General features: G+C 43.1%; 1 protein-coding gene across 7 annotated transcripts in view; it reads right to left on the bottom strand.

Annotated features, from left to right (window-relative positions):
* RAPH1 (Ras association (RalGDS/AF-6) and pleckstrin homology domains 1) overlaps nucleotides 1–13,609 on the bottom strand; it is an 85,597-nt gene extending 71,988 nt beyond the window's left edge. For 3 of the 7 annotated variants that reach the window (XM_040703673.2, XM_040703677.2, XM_046943854.1), the window contains exon 1: nucleotides 12,567–12,928. Coding sequence is in view for 1 of the 7 variants with exons in the window: in XM_046943852.1 (XP_046799808.1) it covers nucleotides 12,303–12,323 (21 nt within the window). In the remaining 6 variants the exon portion in view is untranslated. Of the gene's footprint in view, nucleotides 1–3,336; nucleotides 3,431–12,302; nucleotides 12,929–13,500 lie in introns of those variants that run through there. The other 4 variants (XM_040703674.2, XM_046943853.1, XM_040703676.2 and 1 more) reach the window with 3 other exon arrangements.
* Nucleotides 13,610–18,028: the final 4,419 nt, after the last annotated feature.

The raw sequence follows: 18,028 nt of genomic DNA, 5'->3' as shown, positions 1-18,028 counted from the left end.
TATATCACTGTCACTATCCATTCAGTGCAACCACTTACAGGATCTGGAGATGAAACGGCTTAATCATAAGCCAGAGAGTGACCCACAACCAGTTGCATCAGTTCTTTATAGAAGGGAAGCAAAAAGGCAGAGCATAGCACCTGCAGCTGGCAACTTCAGACACCAGGATTTGAGAAGCATATCTAAAATTAAGATCTCTGGCTCATGTATTTAATAGAACACCAACATTGTTCCGTAGACTGTAAGATCCAAACTCTAAGAAAATTCTTTTATTAAGAAGCCACCGTGTCCAAATCAGGGCTCTTCAGAATACCAACACTTTCTGCATCAGAAAGGTATGGTAGAAGATCAGACAAAATACTCCTCAATACATTTACAGCTTAAAGTTACAGGCAGAAAATGCTCATCACACTCTCCAAAACTTAGTACAGAAGACATTTACTCTTTTCTAGGTTAAGTTGCCATAAGAAAAACCAGAGACATGCTTACAAGTCTGGATTCATATTTCTAACTTGGGGAATCACTACTGAACAACAGTATCAATCTTACTATCAACTCAAGCAGGTCCTGAAGAGTAAACATGAGTAAAACAACAAAAGATAGTTCACTAATTATTAACTGCATGTACGTCACAAAATTACTCTAATTTCAGATGATATAGTCTCCGCTGATGGAAAGTTTTCAACCTACATACTGTAAAACAATCTTTAAGGTTAGAATGTTTCACATCATTCACAGCTCTAAGCTAACTAGTGAGATTAATTCCAAGTTCCATTTATTCCTGAAAACTGCTATTAAAAAAAAAATATGCAAGCAAGTCATGGGTAACATGTGGCTAACCCATTTTTCAATTCTAATGCATCAGAAGAACTTCTCCCAGTGGGAAAGGACATGCACATAGCACAGTACAGCAACACAGCTAATCATATTATCCAACGTCCCTCATGTACACTTTGAGATGGGGAACATCAAGAACAATATTCTGTCCAATTCTCAGTGTTCATAGTCTTTCCCATTGGACAGTTCTAGCCAAAACTTAAGAGCACACGTGCAAATATAAGATCTAATACAGGAAGCAACAGTGAACAGAAAGGAGAGTATTTTTCTACCTACCCAGTTTCAAATCGGAATGTTTACTTCTGCAATTCTCAAGATCAAGACCTGAGAAGAGGACCAGAGAACTACACATAGAATGTTCCAAACTACCACAGCTGTCTGCAACTCAGATACACCACTGGAAACAGTAAGAAAAAAAAAGCATACATATAACGAGAGAGAGTAGAAAAAAGACAGAGACAGCACTTATTTCATAATATAATGCTTCCTCTGTGGCAGACCTAACTTCCTCTTTTTAAGTAATGTCATATTCCTCAAGGCACTAAGGAAAGATTAGCAATACACTGAAGGTACAAATCAATTATTTAGAGAATGTAGAGTCATGGGCACAATTTCAGTACATATCTTGCTCATCTTTGGAAAGAGAAAGAATATAGTCAGTTACAAACAGATTTTCTAAACGTGATCTATAAAACATATTAAATACAGTGGCAAAAAAAAATATGAGAACTACTCAGTTCTTGATCTGTATCCATTAGACACTCAATCCATTAAATACCAGGCTGCTGCATAACAGCAGTGTCAGGAAGATCATCATTTTTTTACTACTGTTAATAAAGAAGCCTCAAACCAACCATTCAAACTAGTTGCACGTATACAGACAATTCTCAGTGCACACAGGCTCAGACAGCTGCTACCCTACTGGCTCCAGTGAAAGGATGGTAGTAACACTGCAGAGACAAGTGGAACTTCAGAAGTGACAAAAAAATACTGAGTACACGCAGGGCATCTTTTATCTTCAATTCCCACATAAAGTGGTCTTCTTTAGTTTAATAATCATGGCACTAACAAATAACCATAAAGACCAGCGTCAAGCAAAATTAAGAACATTTCTTACCAAAAAGTATACAAATCAAGCATTTTAACTGGTTGATCGCCTACATTTTCCACATTATATATTATTTTCTAATAATATATAAGCTTTACACCCCAAGTACTAGTTTTGAACAACAGCTATCACTCTACTCCAATGATTCAGTTTGAGTGACCATATTGCTGCTAATCACTGCCTGAACCTTGCTTAAATACCAACATTTTAAGGAAAGCAAACCAGCAAAAGTCATTTTAGGAATGAAGAAGCAGCTGCCAAATTTGCTGGCAGGCTATGCCTTCTCAACTGCTATGGCACATCATAACACAGAGAAAGCATGCTCAGTTGTAAAATTAAGTATTTAAAACCATACTGGAAGGCAAAAAGAATGCAGACAACATAAGGTCAGCTGTCACTTTTCACATTTTCATGAGAGCACAACTGGCCGTTTATCTCACTTTCCAACTAAGTCAAAATAGCAAAAGAAAAATGTAGGTGGCATTACCTAGAACAGAGGTCTACACAGAGTCTTGCAATATTTTATCACGTTCCATCAGATCAGGTATATAGAAATGTTACTCTCAAAATGCTCAGAGCCTGGCAACAGATATATCAAAGGGAAGACTAACCTCGTCTCAGATAGTTAATAATGATTGCAAATACAAAATAAATAAAGAAGGAGGGAAGGGGATTCCGACCTTCTAGTCTCCAGTGAGACACATTCTAAACAAAAGGAAGATTGTGTACCCTCAAGAATGAAAAAGTATTAAATAGATAAGGACCAACTTCAGAATGTATGGAGGATTTTATGCTCTGCAAGTTTGACAAACTAAAAGAAAGTCCTGGTAAAACACTGCTTAAGTCCCAATAAGCGCACATTCCCCATTGTTCTACAAACACTTCTGACCTACTATATTACTGGTATGGGGCTCATTTCTTGTTTCGCAGATGCTACAAACATGTAGCTGGCCCACTGTCCGGTAAACAGCGATGCAACAATTCATGAAGGCATCTTCAAAATAGAAAGTATGCGGCTCACAAGAATGAGTCATCCATCATCAGAAGGTGCTACAGATATGAGGAATAACTTCAAATGTTAGAAATACAGTAATGTTCCTCAGAGAGTGCACTGAGATTAGCCCTCACACCAGAAAGCAAGCAACAACAGTTAAATATAAACTCTTTTCAGAACAATCATGATAGGAAACTGCCTGTACATTAAAAGAAAATAATTTGGCAAGTGGAAACGTTTTCCCATATTACGTGTATTTTAAATTTGAAGGCCATGCTAATCTAGTATATTTTTGAAAGATCCAGGCCCAGAAATAAAGACAGAAACTCACATCCAGAAGTCTGGGACGTAACAGTCTACCCAAGCTAAGTTCCTCCATAACAGCTGTAAATATTACCTGGTACTTCAGGAGAATGAAGATTAAGTGACCTGTCTTTTCTAAGAGAGACGCTTAAGGCATTGCATTTCAGAAACGAAACACCACTGAAGTTGAAAGTGCAGTCTGAAAATACTTTGTTTGCTTTACACTGAACTTTCAACCCTTCAATGAGCGTTAGTCATTCCAGGAATATTCCATTTCACATGATAAAAGATAATTTAGGGCTTGTCATTACAAAGCAGTCGTAAGTCACTCCAAGAGCTTTTTTCTGTTTATTTGGTTTTGAGGAGCTTTTTGAAGTTCCTGCACAAATTGAAACGAAATAGAAATAATCAATACAACAATAGAAAGTTTCATTCAATCTAACCACAAGCTTTTGAGTGGTTGTTTCTTGTTGCTGCTTCTGCTTTTTAAACAGGAAACTCTGATTTATCGCTAACTAGGATAGTAAGCACAAAAGCTTAAGCTGTATGCTGCACTATCAGCAAGAATTTAGTTAAGACAGAGCAGTCTTCATGAAGACACTGCATGCTTCACTTTAAGAGATGTGACATGAATATGTGGTTCTTCTTAAGAATTTCATTCATTTCCCTATTGCTCCGATTTTCCGCTCTGCCAGCTGCTAGAAAGGAAGACAACAGTCAGGCTTTTCTATGAGGCCCTCCTTTCATGTAATTACTGAAAATAAGACTTCACTTCTGCTATGCACTTTATAGAGGGTCTCTGAGCTCTCTAACCCAGAACAATCAAATATTTAATTAAAGAAAGTAATTCCTTTCCTTCCCACCTGGGCAGGAATTTATTGTTGGTACTGGCATCAGTCTGACAAACAGCCTTTCAGTTTCACAGACCTGATCACAGGATATCACTAAGTTACTTATTGATAGATATACCTGAGTCAAGGGGAAAGTAAGAGTGATCATCCGTTACCCAGCTTCAGAGAATTGTTTTCCTGACCTGTGACACGCTTGGAGATGGCCAAAGGAAGTGACAAGTTCCAGTCACCACTACTACTTTGCAAAGTTACCAGCGAGTGAAAACTACCAGTGTGTTTTATTTTCCTGTTGCTTAATTAAAATACCACCATTTAGTAGCTACAAATATTTTTCTAAAGCCATCCGACAACTACAATTCCAATGACTGGAAATGTTTAAATGCTCTATTAAACACATTTATACCAAATGTCTTTAGTCAACTGGTTATAGGCACCTGGGAAGCCCAAACCTTTATTACTGTATCAAAAGAAAACAGATTCTGACAATAGTTAACTCAAGTTTAGAAGGTGCAACAAGATTACAGTGATCCTTCTGCTAGTAAGAAAGACAGCAGGAAACAAAATGGCTAAACAGTAAATTAAAAAGAGCTTGGAATGTATGGCTTCTGGCATGGAATCAAAAATCCCATGCAAGATGCTTCATCGCTATATAGGCATGAACTAAGCAAGTCGGTATGAAATGAAGACCAATTGTACATGAGCAGGAAACTGCCTAGGAATAGTCTACAGCACGTTACCCAAGAGTAAAGCGTTATTTTAAGTAGAGATGCAATCCAGCAGCAATGTGCCTTACATAGAACAACTGGCAGGAACCTCCCTAAGCTGCGAACCCTGAAGAAAGCTTGAATAGACGTGACCGTTTTTTCCCCACAGAGTGCCTTGTTCATTAAGGCATCGGCAGAAGAGTCTGTATCCTTTACGCAATTACTCAGCAAGTGCTTTTAAAGACGCTGTAATAGACTCAGGAAAGTCATCTTCTCTCAGCAGAGGAAATTCAAGACTGTTCTCTTGACCACCAGGCTGGTCTAGAACTAGAGACACTCACTCCTGCTGTGTTGGCCACTGAGTTTGGCCACTTCAGTAAAAGATCAGTTTTTGACTGAAGAAGAAATGAATTACGAACTGGACAAAGAAAAAGAGGAACAAAAATATCATTATCAGCATCAAATACCCTAAGGCTGATTTGTTAAAGCACTGCCACCTTCATTCATTTCAAAAGCGCACGAACAAAAGGTAACAGCTACGCATGACAAGTGGATGAATTTACACAGACATCAACGCTGCACAGAAGAACTACAGGAGAGGTATTTGCGGCTGCAGTTCAGAACAACCCAGTACTCAGCATCATTGTAACTAACAGTGGTAAAAGCCACTCCAGGTAAGTTTTCTAGTTTACATTCCTGAACTTTTGCTGGGGGCTATTTTCAATTACAGAAACTACAGAGACAGATCTGCACTTGACTGCCTGCTTACATTACTTAGCACTAACAGTTCTCTGTTAAGAGCTGATGAGAAGATTTCACAGAATCACACATAGGGCTCACTGCTCTTCAGTATCTGGACACAAACCATTACCTGAAACACACAGTTAAGGATAGACGTATACTAATTTCACAAATACGCAAATATGACTTCACAACGTTTTTCTGTTTTGTTTTGTGTTTTCTTTCCCCGCAGGCTCTTTCATAAGAGTCCACATTCTTACAGCAATGCTTCAGAGGTAACTCAAATTTAAGAGCTTCTGATCCTTGCACCATGCTTCCAGACAATAACATGAGAAAAGCAGAGCGACTGCTATCGTGGTCACAATAACACGTTTTCACCTCTGTGGTGGGAATACAAGTATTTTGTAATTCACTACTTCTTGTTCTAAGCCACAAAGGAGAGGAGTACTAAGCAGTAAGCTAAGAGACTAAGTAGAAAAGCATGGGATTAAAATTAAGGCAATCAGTATGCAAGTACAGTATTTCTGCAAAATTAATAAGCTTCCCATGATATTTTCACCTTTGGACAATTATCGTTAAGCTGCAGAAAGCAGCTTCACTCATGAGATGTTTGAAAACATCTTGAAAACTTGTTTTCAGTATTCAGCTAGAGTAAACCTCAGTTTTGTACACCAGCTTTCACAAAGATTAAGCATACATAATATTTGTCATCTGGATGTGCAAAGAAATGCATTTATGAAATCGTAGTGATTATTCACTAAGACTCTGAAACTCTAAATAAATGCCTTTTAATGACCTTAAAATGCAAACAGCAGCCTGAAGAAAGGAATTTGTCTTTCTTAAAATAATGTTTTCACATCCCAGATGTATGAGAATCACTCATTTTACTGAAGTATATAATCACTGTCTAAAAAGATGTAGAGAGGCTATACCCTTGTATACCTCTCAACAGGTTCCCAGTTAACTTCCATCCTTCACAACTCATTACCCATTCAATTTTTTACCAGCCTGGCATATCACAGCTCAAAATCACAAGGATTAAATCTCCTGAACCTCTTCTTCTTAGGAGGGTACTCCTAATGCACTACAGTTTAGTGCTCCCTAAAGCTAGGTAAGACCTCAAGACATTTCAGCCAAGAAAGGAAGAAAAAGTCATCTCTAATCTCATTTGCTTCCCTTTTTCTCTTATTAACACCACTTCATTAAGGACCTGCTAGGAAGATATTGAAAGGAAGGCAAGATTCTCAAGACTAAGGCAGCTCCACCAAAGATACGAGTATCCTTCCGAACATTTGTCTTTTCAGCACGAATATATTGGCAAGGATCAATTCAGCTACTTCACTGAATCAAATGTAACGCAACACTACAAGTCTACCATTCCCTTAACAGAGAAGAAAATCTGTCAGTTTCAGCATATTTTTTCCACAGTTAAATTAATCACGTAGGCATTTTGAACAAAACAGTATTTTATCATAACAGTCAATAGAAAGACTGAAAAGAAATCCAGCAACCTGAAAAAGAAACTCAACTTTTTTCATTACTGATTAAAACAACTTCATTTCGGAAGAGCTGTCTCCACACCACCTGAATGTTCCAAAAGAGCAAAACTCCACAACACAACACAAGACAACGCAACGCAACACTTTCATGAATTCTATTTGGTAAAAGGTAACGCTTTTCACAGCATGCAGTAACTCACTCAACTTTTAATATTGCACTTACCCTCAGCAGGCAGTTTCACAATTCGTATTGAAGAGATTTAACTGCAGCAATGATATCAGACAACTGTTTCAGCCAGAATTACTTTATCAACACTTGACTTACATCCTTTGCACTACTAACACTCTAACAACTGCAGGGGAACAGGTCATGGCTTGCACTGGTGATTGAGCACCTGGTGAAGGGGTGTGGCTGGCCCAGGGAGCACAGGCAGACTGTTTGCACCTGTGCTCCCCAGCGCACCAGAAGGGGTGGACACAGGTGGAGCCCCCTGAGCTCATATAAGGGCCAGCCATTGAAGGGAGAGCATGGCTTGGATCTGGGCTGCTTCTGAGGAGGGGTACTGCACAGCCATAATCTGCTTCACCAGCTGGGTGAGTGCTATTCTTCTTTCTGAGCAGGACTATTGGTCTACCTACAAATGCTTTGGTATCACCAAAAACCTGACAAAAAAGATTTTTTTTTTCTTTGTGAGTAGAATAACAGCTTAGCCTTTGTAATTAAGTTTTACATGCAGACAATGCAAATTTACCAGTTACCACAGCGTTAAAATAGTAAACAAGTCTTTAGGATGCTTTTGAAAAAGTTTTTGTGATGAAAAATGGTCTTGGAAATTAAAGAAAAAACACTTGCAGTAGAACTATCAACAGGCTTGCAGGACTTTGTGGAAGAATCTGTGATTTTCACAAATTACTGATACATGACAGTATGATATGACATGTACCGTTGGGAAGCAACAAGCTCTATTAGGAGTTTTTTGTTAAGGAACAAATTATTAAAACTGTTTCCTTCCACAAGAAAAGCCACTAAGGCAACAACAAAAAATTACCAAAAGTAACTGTAATACATACCAACTCAGCACAGAGTAGCTGCAGCTTTGTTTAAGCCAGCTAACAAGGGTAAAAAAAGATATGACAATACTACAGGTCCTATGAATGCAGCACAGGGGTAAGTCTCTGGGGAGTGGGGAAGACCAGAGAAAACAACCCCAGCAATGGCAGCAGGAAAGAACCCCCTGCTGCCATCACTGCCCTCAACTCTCACATGCTCATGAACAACCATTTCTGTCGCTCCCTGTGCAATAGCTCCTAAGGCTTCATAATGGGGAAAATATCAGAGAGGATGAAGGATAGAGGAGGCTGGAAGGAGATACGTGGTATCTGTTTTATTTAGCATATTTTTCCACTTGATACACATGTGAGAGAAATGATAAGGTTCTCTAATTTTCAATAGCCTTTTCTAGATGTAAGTACAACACTGACACAGACTGACCAGAGCTGGACAATGTTGTCACCCTTCTTGCTTTTGTTACTTTTGAATCCTTGTCTGCTAGAAATTAGCTACTAAGCTGTAATAAACTGCAGGAAACAGAATGGGGACTTGGGTCTGTGCTAACACAACTTTAAGCAAAACAGCTCTCCAATGTCTTTGTATCTACAACCATGACAGAACACTGACACCATGCAACAGTACCAGAACATTTCAGAAGAGGTCAGATATAATAGTTAGAACAATACATGATTACCTTAATAATCCAACATCAGAGTGTAACTGTCATCTGACAGGAAAAGTCCTTCAATTTACCACTTGCCCTACTCAAAATCAGTATATTTTTAGCAGCAATGACTTCAGTTCTTCAATACTTGGTAACATTTACTTAAGTAAATATAATGGTTTTCCTACTGTGTATAATAATCCCCTCACCAGACTCACAATAACATTTTCATATTAAAACTTTCAACTTACACTCTGATGTCTGCAAGAGAAAGACCAGAATCAATGGAGGTTCAATCATCTTTCTGACTACAGTATCTTACATGCATAAGATGAAACTAGAAATACAGTGACACACAAAAATCTCTTTCTGTGACTAAAAAAATTTCACCCCTATTTTCACAGTAGCTCTGGAATTCCTAGCCTTCCCCTCACGCCTCTTCTTTCCCTCCCTGGTATTTAAAACTAGGTACTTACTACTTCTTCCTGCTACGTGCCTTTTGAAAATAAGACGCCATTTTGAATGAATACTGTTTTTAGGTGATTACATTGCTCTCAGAGGACCAAGAAGAAACACTAATCCTTTGCTAATCTGAATAGCTACTGTAACAGGTAGTTACAGCACAACTTTATCCAGTAGCACTCTAACCTTGTAGACATTCCTAAAGATGGAAAGCATTCTAAGTGTGTACTCATTACCTGTGACAGCCAATTATGATAGAGAAATAGTTTGAATCTTTAGGAGGATTTACTTAATAATACGACGCTACTTTAAGTTAAGTTTCCTGAAAATTAACACAAGTTAGTTATACTCCATGTAGAAATACAGTAAATTTGACTACTCATCGCTCTGCTGTTGTTTCTACACCATCTTAAATCTTTGTCAGTAATAAAGACATATTGATAACCTTTTTCATAAAACTGACCTGCTTCAGCTGTAAATCAGCATATGTCATCTTCCAGCTATTGCACAGAATGGTGTAAAGTCCCATAATGCCAGCATCCGTAAGTCTTTATTCTTAGGGCTAAAATACAAGTGGAACATCTCTCGCTCTGCTATGTCTCTGTAACAAGTTCTAGATATTACCAGCAGGATCCTCAGTATGAGCAGATGTTAAAAAGAAGCTGTGAGGAACACTGTGTCAATTCTTATCTACTTAAAAGTTCAGTAATAAAACTACTAGTGAACATACCAGAACAGACTACTTGATTATTTCTACAATCTTTTGCTTCATTTATTGAGTGAGATATTTCCACTTTTCTACTGCTTAGATGGTGATCTAGTTTATTTCATGCCTGGGACTTATCTTCAGCACTATTCCTCATACTATTTGCCTGAGTTAGATTTAACTCTGTCCCAGTTTGACAGTTTCTTTTCTCCTTCAGTGGCTGAAAGACATTTTAAGAAGTAATAGAAATGTTAGTGGCCACAGAGATAAGACTAATAGAGCATGAAGATGTTCAATAAAGAGCACAAAGAAATCACATCTTTTCAGGGGATGGGGAGTGGAAGGGGAAGAAACCCCTTTATTAAAAAATCCAGACACTGAAGGAGAGGCAAAGGAGCGTATGTTCATAATTCCACAAATATAAATAAATAAAAATGACTGAAGAAGCAACAGACTGGCTTTACAGCTGAAATAATGTCAGTGGCTTGAGGAACTGGAGAAATAAGGCGTTCACAGATACTGATAATCAAGACATCATGAGACTCACTCTTGAAAAAACAAAGCATCTTAAAATCAACTGTATGAACCATTACCTATAAAAGTTAGCTGAGCTGTCTCATGCATTCCTGTAAATCAACAGGTGTTCCCTGTACCGTGGTTTGCCTTACTAAAAAAAATAGCAGGATGTTGTAATACACAGGAAGTTTGAAACAATTTACATCAACTCATTACTCCACGGGAGAATAATATTTTGAATTAAAAACTGAGAGCAATGGCGTCAAGACATGAAAAGAGAGCAGACTCGAAATTACAAAAATCTGTCAGTTCCTTTTCCACATTATTTTTAATAATCTTTTGAGAGATTCACATCTGGTAAGCTTTGCTTTTTTGTTGTTTTTTTGTTTTGTTTTGTTTTTGAATCACTGTTCATGTCTTTCTCTGATGCTGAGTCAGAGAAACACCGGCAGAAGGACCCTTCATTGCAAGTCATATGAATTCCTTAAAATGGCTTGGCTTTTTGATTACCTGAAGATGAAATTTCTTAAGTAGTATCAAGTAAATTCCTTAGTATCACTTACCTCTTTGTTCTATTAGAGCAAAAATCCTCCCTGAAGTACATTAATTTGAGTATCACCCACTGAGATGAAAATCATATGTCAACTTAGGCGCAATACACCAGTTCTGTATTCTGCTATCCTCCACACACACCCAAGGGCATAAGCTTATATTCTTGTTTCAGAACTTATATTGTTTCCAAGGATGGTTTAGCTAGTGATTTTTCTGTTCCTCTGTTTTTATAAGAAATTTCTTAGCAGAGAAAAGCTGATTAAACAGGTAGCAAAGTATAAAGGTTTGCTGGTTTGGATGTATTATATGTTATCAATAAATATGTAAATTCATTTTTCGGCTCAATGGAGTTTTATAAGTTATTGCGTTCCCGACCAGAGGACCAGGAGGAACAGATGAGAAGAGCACAGAGCTATGTGTGGGTATGATTCCTCAGTCCCACAGACAGTGGTTCCATTCCTCCACCATATGAATGGCAACCCAGCTGTAGTAGCTGTGTGAGATACTGCTCCACACTGAGTGCACCTTTACCCCTGCAGAGGAGGAGACACTGCACGTACTGACAGGTTTTTTCCCTTCTCAATACCTATAGGCAGGTTAAAAATAAATAAATAAATCGGCCACAATACCAATAAAAATGATAAAATAAAATGGTATGACAGCATCCAAACACTTACGTGGCTATTTTCTGCCACACAAGACAACATCCAAAACAAATGGTCCACCGTTGACAGCTAAGTCACCGGCTTCTTAAGGCCATTAACGTGAATGCAGGAGAAGTATACCTGTGTCAGTCTCACGTGGGTCACGTGACACACACACGTACGCAGACTCTCCTTCCCCTCCCACCACCAATGATCGCCCAGACGCAATTAAGTGTGCAGATACACGTCTGTATGAATACATATAAATACGTACACGCACACCTCCCACTCTCCTCATCTTCACGAGGACCAGGGCAGACGACAGCCTCGCCTTCCACACGCCAGCCTGCCCTCACTAAGCCCTGCAGCTACAAGGACTAAGAGAGACCCGGGATCTGAAACGAGCAATCCAACGAACAAAAAAGCCCCGCGGCGCCGCGACGAACCCCGACGGCTCGCTGCCTCCCGCACCGGGAGAAAGGACCCGAGCGCGCCGGGCTCGGCAGTGCCGCGCGGAGGGGAGCCGTCCGCGCGCAGCTCCGCAGGGTGGGGACTCGCTCGCTCGCTCACCCAAGCTGACATTGTCTGGATGCTGCACACCGCAGCCCTCGCGCAACCCCCGGCGCGCCGCCCGGCCCGCCCCGAGGCACGCCTTACGCGGGGAACGCACCAGAAAGCCCCCGCCGGCCATCGACGTGCAAACGCTCGGTTTGAAAAAAACACCCCCGGCGCCGCGCGGGGCGGGTGCCGCCACCTCGCCGATCCCTCGACGCTCCTCCGCCCCGCTCCCCCCCGCCCGGCGCGGTCCCCCCGCAGCCCGCGGCGAGCTGAGGGAGGCGGCACGAAGAGGCGCTGCCCGCCCGCTCCCCCTCAGCCGCCGGCCCCCAGGGGCGATGCGGCGCACCCCCCGGCGGAGGGCGGTTCCCCTACTCACCTCGCCCCGGCTCGGGGAGCCCCCGGCGGGCGGGCGGCGGCGATCCCACGCAGAGCAGAGGGCAGAGGCGACGGGCACGCTCCCGCTGGCGGCGGCGGCACCGGAGCTCCGCTCGCGCTCCGCCTCACAGCCCCCCGCGCGGCTGCTGCTGCTGCTACCCGCCGCCGCTGCTGCTGCTGCTCGCCGCTCCTCCTCCCGCCGCTAATGGTGGCCGCCACCGCCGGCTCCTACTGCCGCTCCCTTCCTTTCCCGTTTCTTGTTTCCGCCGAGTATGGAACCGCCCGGCAGCCGGAGCACGTCCCTGCCCGGCAGCGGAGACGGCGCTCCCGCCCCAATCCCCGCCGCCGCTCCGGGCTCTCCCCCCGCCGCTCACTTCCGGCGAGGCTGCGCCTCGCCCCGCCCAGCGGGCCCGCCGCCAGAGCCCGGGGGGCGGCGGGGGCCCCGCGGTGCCGGGTGGCCGCCGGCCGTTGGGCGGGCGACCGTTGGGCCGGCGCGTGAGCGGCGGTCGGGCGATTGGCGCGCGGGAGCCGTTGGCGCGCGGGGGGCGGTTGGGCTGCGGGCGCGCGCGAGCCCCGCAGAGCGCCGCCGCCCCCCGCGCGCCGGGTCGCGCCGCCGAGCTCCGCGGAAAGAGAACGGAGCGGGGCGGCGGGCGGCACGCGCAGCGCGAGGCGCGGCCGCGGCAGCCGAGAGCGCGGCGGCCGCCTCGTGCCAGCGGGCGGGCAGCCCCGCGGGGGGTCGCGTTCCCCGATGGTGGGAACGCGCGCAAAGCCGCGGTCGTCTCCCGCGGAGCCGGCGGCGGCCGCCCAGGGCCAACCCGAGCCGCGCCCCGCGGGCAGGGCGTCCCCGGGCGGGAGCTCCGGAGCAAACCCTCGTAGCGCCGAGCGCGCTGCTGTCCGTGAGCGATTAGAGCTGTGCGCGATGCCGCCTGGTTTACCTGTGTAAACGCTAGTCTGCCGGTAAGGTTATAAGGTGGGTCAAAAGCAGCGCGAAGAGGCAGCCTCAAGACACAAGCTGGCGCACAGGGAAGGAATATTCATTTATACATACTATTAAGTGGTTTGAAAGACAAAGTCCACGCGGAATTGCAGTGCAGTGTGAAAGAACAAATCTGCGCCGTGTGAACCCATTGCGGCACACGGCCGCTGCATGGAATGTCAGCTGCAAACGTCCCGGGCGAGCCGAGATCAGTGCTATGGGATCAGTGCTATGGGATCAGTGCAGAACCACCGTGCCCCAATTGCACCTCTGAACTTCTGTAAAAGATGAGTGCGAAATAACAGGGTGAGCTCAACCCTGAGAAACTGCAGCGGCCTCCTGCAGTCACAACATTTTCATCTAACCATGCAAAAGAATACCTCACTGAGGCCACAGTGCCCCCGAGTTTGTGGACACGTTCCACAGCGAGTGAACGTGTGGGCACACGTTGTTTAAGAGCAGCAGTAAGGACTTGAACGTTCAGTGCTGTTCTGCAGCTGCTGAGCGTCAGCAATGAACCCGACATTACGGGCAGGTTGGGGCTGTCGCCATATGCATTAATCCCACCTGGCTATGAATGAACCTCCACTGTCCCGCTGGGATCAGGCAACCGCCACCTTCCCCAGAGGCAGAATGGACTCACAGTGTCAGCACAGGCAGTGCAAGGCTGCTGCATGGGGCAGTCGGTGTGTGTGCACCGAACCCGGCATGGCCACACTGCCAGCTCACGTTCAGCTGTGGAGCCGCATGGCCACGGGATGTGCAAAGCTTCACACACACAGCTGTGAAAATGTAGCAAAAGGAAAGAGGCCGTGGCTGACGAAGGCCAACTTTTTGGCACATGGGAATGTTGTTCTTGTACATCAAACTCGTTAAAGTGCCTCGAGTCTAAGCAGACAACACAATAAACGTAGGGTAAAAAGCAGAACCAGGCCATTTTAAGTGCAACGATCAGATTGGATCTCTGTGCATCCTACAGAACCGCTATCCAATTCCAGCAGTTACTGATGCAAAGTCGTCCCCCAGGCTGGGGAAGTGGCGGCACACGGTGGGTGAGGTCTTCAGGGCAGCGCAGGGGATTTAGTCACACATCTCCCAGTAAAATTAACATGAAATAATGGAAGTAGTCCAGTCTTTTGAATAAGTTAAAAGGTATACGCATTTCCACATAAGAAAAGATAAGGCGGATCATTGCTTTTAATGGACCTGTTCTCCTGCCTAAATGCTGTCTATCAGTCTTGGTGTCAAGAATGGCTGAGCAGCACTGGAGCTGAGCTCAACTTTGAATCCTTCAGAAATTTTACTTTCTGTGTTCATATAACTGTGAATTAGAAAACAAAGGTGAGGTAGGCTTTTGGATCATCAGTCAGTTGCAGGAATTTCCGCAAAGGAAATGTCGGGCAGATCAGGTGAAGGCTGAAAATCAACATCGCGGAACTCACATCTTGGTTGTTTTTTTGGACCCAAGAAAGCCCAAAGACTCCTGCAGCAGAAAGTCCCTATTTTGGTGGCTGTGTCCAGTTTTGCCCAGTTTTTCCCTTTGCACAAGGGAAACTTGGACATACTGGTAAGATTCCAACGTAGAGCCACCGAGAGACTGAGGACTGTTCATCCTGGAGGACTGTTCATCCTGGAGGAGGGTCAGGGGGTGTCTTAGTAATGTCTATAAATACCTGAAAGGATGGAACCAGGCCCTTTTCAGTGGTGCCAGAGACAGGACAAGGGGCAATGACCACAATCTAGAACAAGAGTTCCAGCAAGAGTTCCATCCGGCAAAAGTTCCATCATTAAAAACCTTTCTTGTGCATCAATGACTTGCCCAACCTGTACTTTATCTCTTTCTACTCAGCTGGCTATAATGGATTTCCAAATGGGAGTTATGATGAAGTATTACAGCATTTCTTAGCAACAGGTATAGCACCCATAGCCATTAACATGAATAATTCAGCTCATTCAGCCTATATTTCAAAAGTGTCTTTTCTCAGATTTTATCTACTGTTCAAAGTAAACAAGAATATCTGAAACGTTTCTGACCTTGAAACAAGAAGGTATACTGACAACAGAGTCTAGAACAGGAACAAAGACTTGGGAATGAGCTTGTAGGGCTTTAAGCCAGCCAGCGTGACGCAGAATCCATTGCAGAAACTTCTGTTCAGGGTTAAGGCTGCTGGACTTCCTCAGGGCTACTGATGCATCTTAGGATAGACTGCTGCTATCTGCATGTGGGAACACGTCCAGACAGAGGAGCACCACAAGCACTGGAGTGAAAACACCATTTTCTGAACTCATTTCATCAGTGTAAATTAGGAAATCTTGAATAATCTTGAGCTAAAGATTTACAGTAGGATGGCAGGTCTGTCTCCAAAGCACACAGTGTGAATGAAAATGTGACCACTCTCTTCTTATGTACTTTGCTTTCGTTATGCTTCTGATAAGTAGAGAAGTACACCTTATTATGTCACAGGTGATGATTTAAAGCACAGAGAGAGTAACCTACCTGCAGTTAGTGAGGAAGTCTCTTCCTGAGACAAGGTCAGATTCCTGCTCTCATTGGTCCCAAGCCAACCTCTTCCTTGGGAAATCACTCTTCATCAAGACTTATTGACTGAGATTCTTTTTATAGAAGTACCAGAGTTGCCATGATACAGACAAACAAATAATCTACCTATAGCATTCATCATCATCGTCACTTCTGTTAGTGAACAGTCAAACCATCCCACCACACAGCTCAATAAACCAGCAGGGCTGACACATGGCAAGAAAACGTTCTTTCTTGACTCTCCAAGCAATCAGCTTATGCCGCTGAAGCAGGAAGCTTGTTTGTCCCCTGCACTGTTTTAATCTAGTGCATGCAGCTGCAAATGTTGTCTTTGCTCACAAAGCCTCCTAAATCCTTTTTCTTTTTTTTTTCTAATTCTACTAAACTCTTTGCCTTGATGACTGCCAATGGCAACTGGGCTCCATAGATAGACAACATACTGCACAAAACAGTACTGAAAATGTGTTCTGAAAGGTTTTGTTCTGTGATTTGGGACACAGAGGCTGCAATTAGCTGACTTCAGGAGGCACTTGATGAAGTTCCATCTTACATGAAGTTCCCCTTTCCTCCATGATTTATATTACCCTCCATGATTTATTCTACCTTCCTTTATTCTTTATTCCACACAGCTGACTTACTGGTCCTTTTTTAGGTCCTCTGAGGAAAATGATGGCCTTCATGAATGTATCTGAGTATATCTGTGCAGCCATGCATGTAAACATAGGGAAGCAGCAGTGCACACAAAGGTTAAGATCTTCCAACCTACAGAGCACCACAGGGACTCTCTGGAGTCCCCTCCTGTGCTGATGTCAGTGAATGATTTTAATGGGAGCAGGTCTGAGCTAATGCTGGCACTTTGGAAAATCTCACCCAAGGGATTCAGTGATGTTGAAAGTGCTTGAGGCAGGTTAACTGCAGGGCATTGCCACTAATGAGGAATGGCACAGTTGTCTTTATTAATTTTCCTTCTCTAAAGTGCAATTAGAGTGTATAAATTTTATATCTAGAAGAAAAAAAAAGTTTAAAATACTTTTATTTTTAGAGTTTCTTACTGAGAAGCAGACCATTGAGTATCTTTCTGCAGCACAGCTACAGGACTTAAGATCTACTATTGCCCCCAAGCTCTATTAATACTCCCTTGCTGCCTCTCTTCTTCCTTCATCTGACTTAATATGATTACAAGGGAAAATGATGTGACTGTGGATCCAACCACAGCAGTTTTGCTGGCGTTTCATAAAACTTCCTCATCTCCTTGGAGGTGGGAGGAGCCAGTACTTTTCTATAGGGCAGTACCTTGAAAACCAAGAGGAAAAAAATCTCAGTAGAGAAGACTAATTGGAAAAGGCACATCAGCACAGGGGAAAAAGAAACGGTGACAAACTGGAATGGGGTGCCAGCAACAGCAAGGCAGATGTTGTAAACAGATGCTAATGTAGGAGACATTAACTCTGGCACAGTGTTGTTCTGGGAAGTCACTGCATGGTAAGGGTGATTAGTCTGAAAAAAAAAAAAAAGAGAAAAAAGAAGAGGCCAAAGCTATAGCAGCAACTTTGCAAATAAGTCTGCTAGTAAATACAGCCTGGAGTATCTTTGTTTTCCTTGAGCTGTGACTCTAAAAACTGTGTTGTCATTCATTCATAAGAATTATGAAGATCAGGCCTGTAATTCAGTGAACATACAAATATCGACCCTTTCCCACACTTTCATTCAAACAGTGCTAGACTTTTCCAGATAGGAGCAAACACTGCATGCAACTTCATAAGCATTACGTCATCCCATTTGCTATGGTGTAATGTTTGGTCATTAACATCACGGTGGAAAGACAGAAGTATGCCAGAAGTTTTGTATTCACAAAAATCATTACATTAATTAAAAAAGAACCTAGTCCATAGCATGTTTAAAAGACTAAGTGAGGTAAATGGCAGAGTGGGATAGGAAAATGTTCAAC

This window comes from Gallus gallus, chromosome 7 (genome assembly GCF_016699485.2).
Source record: "Gallus gallus isolate bGalGal1 chromosome 7, bGalGal1.mat.broiler.GRCg7b, whole genome shotgun sequence".
Lineage (NCBI taxonomy): Eukaryota > Metazoa > Chordata > Aves > Galliformes > Phasianidae > Gallus > Gallus gallus.
This window is presented reverse-complemented; position numbering and strand designations above follow the sequence as displayed.